The sequence below is a fragment of the Nansenia antarctica genome (genome assembly GCF_963989245.1).
Source record: "Nansenia antarctica genome assembly, chromosome: 3".
Taxonomy (NCBI): domain Eukaryota; kingdom Metazoa; phylum Chordata; class Actinopteri; order Argentiniformes; family Microstomatidae; genus Nansenia; species Nansenia antarctica.
Window position 1 is genome coordinate 74,325,852 of NC_137688.1, and position 7,500 is coordinate 74,333,351.

Below are 7,500 nucleotides of genomic sequence, written 5' to 3' on the forward strand. Positions count from 1 at the left end.
TAAAACAATAAGACAATAAGAGCCAGGGACCTACAATAAAAACTATAAAATAATTAAAGCCAGGGACCGATAGCTAGGTGGAGGGGAAGGCTAGGGAAAACAGGTGTGTTTTAAGGAGGGATTTTAAAATCTTCAGGGTCTGAGCGGCCCGTACGTGGAGGGGGAGGCTGTTCCAAAGTTTAGGTGCAGCAGCCGCAAAGACTCTGTCCCCCCTGGTTTTCAGCCTGGTTCTGGGCACCACCAGCAGCAGCTGGTCTGCTGATCTGAGGGATCTGGAGGGGGTGTGGCGGTGCAGGAGCTCAGAGAGGTAAAGGGGGGCCAGTCCATTTAGTGCTTTAAAAACGGTCAGGGATCATTTAAAATCAATGCGGTAACGCACAGGCAGCCAGTGGAGCGAACACAGAATTGGACTAATGTGTTCATACTTTTTGGTCTTTGTTAGGAGGCGCGCAGCCGCGTTTTGAACGAGTTGTAGGCGGCGGAGCAGGGACTGGTCGATCCCCACGTAGAGTGCGTTACAGTAGTCCAGATGATGCCTGCATAATGCTCAAGTCGAGCTAGTAGAATCATGTGATCTACAGTGTCGAACGCAGCTGTGAGATCAAGGAGCAGCAGGATAGAAGGGTTACCTGCATCGGCGGCTACAATAAGGTCGTTAAAGACACGGAGAAGGGCCGTTTCAGTACTATGGCGCGGTTTAAAGCCACATAGAGAGACACACACACACACACGCACACACACATGTGATGTGATGTGGTCATCTCTCTCTGTCTCTCTCTCTCCCTCTCTCTCCCTCTCTCCCTCTCCCTCCCTCTCTCCAGAGATACAGAGGAGTCAGCGTTTGGAGGAGAGAGAGAGGATCATCAGGGAGATCTGGATGAACGGCCAGCCGGAGGTCAACACCGTCACACGCAGCCTCAACCGCTACTACTGACCCAGACCAGACTGGACCGGACCAGACCAGACCCAGACCCAGACCCAGACCCAGACCCAGACCAGACTGGACCGGACCAGACCAGACCCAGACCGGACTGGACCAGACCAGACCAGACCCAGACCCAGACCAGACCCAGACCCAGACCCAGACCCAGACCCAGACCAGACCCAGACCCAGACCCAGACCCAGACCAGACCAGACCCAGACCCAGACCCAGAGCAGACCCAGACCAGACCCAGACCCAGACCCAGACCCAGACCAGACCAGACCCATACCAGACCAGAACCAGTCCAGAACCAAACCAGATCCAGACTCAGACCCAGACCAAGACCAGGCCAGACCAGGCCAGGCCAGACCAGACCAGAACCAGACCCTGACCCTGACCAGACCAGACCAGAACCAGACCCAGACCAGACCAGACCAGACCAGATAGACCAGACCCAGACCAGACCAGGCCAGACCAGACCAGACCAGACCAGACCAGACCAGAACCAGACCAGACCCAGACCAGACCAGACCAGACCCAGACCAGACCAGACCCAGACCCAGACCCAGACCCATACCAGACCAGACCAGGCCAGGCCAGACCCAGACCCAGACCCAGACCAGACCAGACCAGACCAGGCCAGGCCAGACCAGGCCAGACGAGACCAGAACGGGCCCTGGGGGCCTACCCACAGACAGGGGGGGGGGGGGGGGCTGGGGCAGGCAGACAGGGGGAGGGCTAGGGCAGGCAGACAGGGGGGGGGGCCTGGGGGGGTCATGGGTGACAATCACACCAATGTGAACTCCAGGATCGGGCAGCCTGGCAGACAGACAGTCAGGCAGCAGAGAGAGAGTGAAGGAGGGAGGGAGGGAGAGAGAGAAGGAGGGAGGGAGGGAGGGAGGGAGAGGACATGGATGTGGAGGGGATGGCCTGAACTGATGGGAAATGGACTGACTGAAATGCACGGTGGCAAGCTACCATGCAAGGCCCCGGCCCGCTCATTGGGAGCGATTTGGGGTTCAGTGTCTTGCCCAAGGACACCTCGACACGTGGCCAGCCGGGGATCGAACCGCAAACCCCATTGGACCTGATTGGACCTGATTGGACCCCATGGCTGAGGGATAGCTGGTCCAAGTGGAGCGACTCTGTTCTGAAGCTCAGAAGTTAAACTGCGCTAGACCGTGCTGACAACATCCTGTCCCTTGACCCCTGACGGACGTTATACTGACCCCTGACCCCTGACAGAAACGGACAACGGAAATATCATGTTGTTTTGCGTTTGGGTTGTCATTAGCTGTGTTTCCATACAAGTTAAGCCGAATTTCGAAATGCGAATCATGAAATGCGGAGCGTTTCCATTTACTTGGTTGGAGCGAATAAGCTAGGCTAAGTAAAACGTAATTTCGTCAGAGGATGACGCGGTATAGGCTATGTGTCTACGTTACACATGTTGTGGAAGTAAACGAATGAACCAGCTAACATTGGCCATGTGGCAGACTGTCCAGAGACGAAGGAACGTTAGTCTAGTTAGCTAGGCTACATAAAACGTAATTTCGTCTGAGTATTTTGTCAGTATTTACATGTATATAGTTTGACGTAAAGAACTCTCCCAACTGCAATGCAGAAAACACATACGAAATCTTTTGAAAAGTACAATAAAGCTTCATTTCTTTTAGTGTGGTGTGCATCTCAGCTACCGGCAGTGAGATATCTGTCTGCTGTTTGCCTAAGACATGTTTAGCAGACACGTGTCAGGGAATACCCAGGGAGACGCAGACAGCAGAAATAGCTGAGAGTCACGTGAGTTGAAATTCGCTACGTCAGAGTTTATTTGAATGACCTGTTTCCATAAAACTTGATTCGCATTACGCAGAAACCGCCTCAAGTGAGCGTATCGACTTTGTGTGAATTAGAGGTGATCGTATCAAGTTTATGCGAATCAAGCCGTTTCCATGAAATGTTCTCATGTGAATCACCTCGAAATGCGAATCAGAGTGTTTTATGGAAACGCAGCTATTGTCAATGTTTGGTACATATACAATGTTTGATATGTTACTATTTCCCCCCCCAGAGAAGGTGACCACGGAGGTGACTGTCTGTCTGCCTTATCCTGTCAAATAAAGCGAGAGAGAGAGAGAGAGAGAGAGAGAGAGAGAGAGAGAGAGAGAGAGAGAGAGAGAGAGAGGAGGGAGAGACAGACAGAGATAGACAGAGATGACACAGAGAGAGAGAGAGGGAGAGAGAGAGAGAGAGAGAGAGAGATACTCAAAATCTCAAAATACTCTCCTGGAGGTGCATCCTTCCCTCTCTCCCTCTCTGCACACCTGTCTGGACGTTATCACTCCCTTGTTTTCGGAGGAACCGAGCTGCTTTCTTTGCAATGTCTGCATTTATTTACGTCAAGTGCTCATTCAAATAAACATCTGTTCCTTTTAGAAGTTTCCTGTTGGTAAGTCTCAGAATGATAGCTGGTGGTTGGGTGGCGTTTCTTTGGGGGAGAGGGTGGCATGCTTCAATGAAATTGCGGTCCACAGCGATTTTTCTGGTCTCCAGAAAATAGACTGCACTTATATAGCGCCTTTATCCAAAGCGTTTTACAACGGCCTCTCATTCACTCATTCACACAAACATTCACACACCACTGGCGGCAAGCTGCCATGCAAGGCACCGGCCCGCTCACTGGAAGCAATTTGGGGTTCAGTGTCTTGCCCAAGGACACTTCGACATGTGGCCAGCCGGGGCTCAAACCGCTGATCTGCCAACCTTGCGATCATTAGACGGCAGCTCTACCTCCTGCGCCACAGCCGCCCCCAGAAAAGCAACTACCTGCTCTTCCACTGTTACCTGGTCCTCCTCCATCATGTTCTCCTCTCTCACCTTTTCCTTGGTTTCATACGGAGCCCCACTGGGGTCACATGGTAGAAAGAAATTATTTGATGTGTGAATCCGTTCCCTCGGTTTAGTAATTCGTTAGGGTTAGGGTTAGGGTTAGGGTTAGGGTTAGGCCCTATGAACCAGAACGATCGCAAGGATTAGGGTTAGGGTTAGAATCCTTGCGATCGTTCTGGCTCGTAGGGCCTAACCCTAACCCTAACCCTAACCCTAACAAATTACTAAACCGAGGGAACGAATTACTAAACCGAGGGAACAGATTTACTAAATCGAGGGAACGGATTCACACATCAAATAATTTTTTCTACCATGTGACCCCAGGGGGGCTCCGTACTGCCACACTGTTTTCAAGGTCATAAATCCTTTTGACCTTTTCTGCATTAAGCAGTTTTAGGGCTTTGATTTCCCCCATCAGGTCCATGATCTTATCTTGACGTTCAGAGAGTTTTTCCACATTGTCATGCAGCATTTCCAGTGATTTCTTAATGTCCTCTACTTCCTTTTTCATAGCCATGTTGCTCTCCTTAGTGTGGTAGCTGGAGGTGGAGCCTGGCTGTAGCTGCTAGCCTGGACCAAGCCTGATGGTAACTAGCTAGTTAGCTGGTAACGTAACCTGGTTATCTCTCAGAGAAGCTTCTAGTAATCTACAACATCTCTCAGAGAAGCTTCTAGTAATCTACACAACATCTCAGAGAAGCTTCTAGTAATCTACAACATCTCTCAGAGAAGCTTCTAGTAATCTACACAACTCTCTCAGAGAAGCTTCTAATAATCTATACAACTCTCTCAGAGAAGCTTCTAATAATCTACACAACTCTCTCAGAGATGACATCATGACAGCAGAGATGTTGTAGATTACTAGAAGCTTCTCTGAGAGATGTGTAGATTACTAGAAGCTTCTCTGAGAGATGTTGTAGATTACTAGAAGCTTCTCTGAGAGATGTGTAGATTACTAGAAGCTTCTCTAGTAATCTACAACATCTCTCAGCGATGCTGTCATGATGTCATTACCACGGAGGGTAGGATGGAAGGCTGCCCACAATTCCAGGGGTGGGGGGGGGCTCCCCCAAAAGTGGTAAAAACCACAGGTTGGGAGGGGGCGGTTGAAACATTTATATATCACGTGATATAAATATTGACATAGCACACGCCTGCGCTGTACTGTGTTCCCAGCCAAACCGAAAATAATAAGAGCTATTGTTATATGCAGTATCTTATAATAATTCTTCTTTATTTCTGACTATTTTTATTTATTTGTGGTAAACCCCCTTCCCCCCCCCACACACACGCACACACACACCCACACATACCCACACACGCACATAGCCCCCAGCCCTACTTGATAAAGATGGAATTCATTTGAAAGAAATTCCCAACCTGTCCTATGAGATGAGACCTGCAGTGCTGTAACCTGGGAAACCAAGAGGTGTCCATGGTTACTGGCTAGTGTGTGGACACAATTATGGTCTGGGGCTGTTTTCATGGTTTGGGCTAGGCCCCTTAGTTCCAGTGTAGGGAGATCTTAATGCTACAGCATACAACAAGACTCTACAGAAGTGTGTGCTTCCAACTCTGTGACAACAGTTTGGGGAAGGCCCTTTCCAGTTTCAGCATGACAATGTGAGGTCCATAATGACATGGTTTGCCAAGTTTGGTCTGGGAGAACTTGACTGGCCTGCACACAGAGCTCTGACCTCAACCCCATCAAATACCTTTGGGATGAATTGGAACGCCGACTGCGAGCCAGTCCTTCTCTCCCAACATCAGCGCCCGACCTCATCAATGCTCTTGTGGCTGAATGGGAGCAAATCCCTGCAACCATGTTATTCTAAAAGCTAGTAGAAAGTCTTCCCAGAAGAGTGGAAGCTATTATAGCAGCAAAGGTGGGACCAACTCCATATTAATGCCCATGGTTTTGGAATGAGATGTTCAACAAGCACATATGGGTGTGATGACTAGTGTCAGTCAGAATCGGCACAGACAACAGGCCGTCATTAACTCCTATTTTAGAGACTCTACACTGACTTCCTGTTAAGTTCAGAATATATTTCAAGATCCTTCTGCTTGTTTATAAAGCTCTCACTGGCACAGCACCAGGATATCTGAAAGACCTTTCGCTAGCATATCAGCCCAATAGAGCTCTCAGGTATTCTGCTAGCATATTAGCCCAATAGAGCTCTCAGGTCTTTTGCTAGCATATCAGCCCAATAGAGCTCTCAGGTCTTCTGACGCTGGTTTTCTCTGTGCACCACATGTACAAAAGAAGAGATTTGGTGAGGCTGCATTCTCATTTTATGCACCCAGATTGTGTCTCACTGCCAGTTTACATTAGGGATGCAACCTCAGCACATACGCGATCTGGTGGAATGATCATGGAGGGGGCAAAGTCATTTTTCTGTTTTTTACATATGCTTGAACTACAGATTGTAAGCTTTCAAATGATGTGTCATACATAGAAATTGGGGAAAAATTGAAGACGACATGAGTATTTGAAACTTGTTAACCCTGAAAACTAAATCCTGAGAAAACGGCCTTCAAAGATTTTGGACTTTTTCACACCTTCACACAGGCAGGTAATTGGCGGTAACAATAGCTGGTTAACCCCACCCCCAACCACTCCCCCTCTAGATTGACAGCTATCAGCTGTCAATACCAGTCATTGTTAGTCACTGGGTTATACAGCTATAACATTATTACCTAGCAAGGTATTACCTAAGCTAATTACCCAGCTTATTATTATTATTTATGGTTGTTGTAACTGTTATTGTTACTGTCTTTTAATTATACAAAAAAGTCTTCAATCAGAATTAGAATTTATTTTACAGTACACAAGAATAGGTAGGATAAAGATATCACTGTAAATATTGTGTCATACACAGAATATGGGCACACAGTGCCAAACACTTCACACCAATATTGCACGTCACGTCAGGTCGACCAAAGCACATCTAATAAAAAATATAAATATATAAATAACCACGGCAAATGTAAAAGTGCACCAAATCACAGCACTGCAATCAGAATGAACCATGTAAAAAGAGTAAGAGTAAAAAAGTGGCACGTTATTACAGTGATAAATTGCTCCTATCCGAGGCACAGAGTTACAGCTCAAATCTAGACTTTATAAAATAACATCAGGCATGACTAATATTAAGGAGGAAAAAGCAGAACAATAGTGCGGCAAGCTGTGCAAAGTACAATCAGTGTGCAATTCCTGCATTCCTCCTGTGTGTTTCTCCTGCAGCTACAAACGGACAGACTTTTTCAGAGGTGCCTTTTTCAGAGGTGCTGTGGAGTCTGGTGGGCAGGGGCATGTAGTGTCTTTCGCCTCATCAGTACAGAATTCTCTGATCTTGTCAAAAAGGTACTTCTGTCTGGCCACGTCAAGTCCGGGTGGGGCTTGCACAGGAAGATCACCTCTGGGGGGCTTGACATCAGTGTGTTTCAGTAGCTGAAACTCGACTGGTTCTGCCCCGTGGTATTCCCTGGCCATAACCACGCCAGGTCTCCGAGCATCAAAGCTGCAACAGAATGAAGACAATGCATTAAATGATTGCCCACAGTAAATGAAATTATATGACCGCCATACTATGTTCATAAAATGAAATAGGTAAATACATGACAATGAATTACCTGAAGTGCTGGTAACTCTTAATCTGTGGGAGCGTTCGGAAGTAGCCACCCA

At 47.9% G+C, this 7,500-nt stretch overlaps 1 protein-coding gene across 1 annotated transcript in view; it reads left to right on the top strand.

Moving 5' to 3' along the window:
• LOC308154403 (protein eva-1 homolog A-like) overlaps window positions 1-934 on the top strand; it is a gene marked incomplete at both ends in the record, with an annotated part of 2,742 nt that extends 1,808 nt beyond the window's left edge. The window contains one exon of the mRNA XM_080527566.1: window positions 822-934. Coding sequence (XP_080383692.1) covers window positions 822-934 — 113 coding nt within the window. The remainder of the gene's footprint in view (window positions 1-821) is intronic.
• Between the last annotated feature and the right edge of the window lie 6,566 nt (window positions 935-7,500).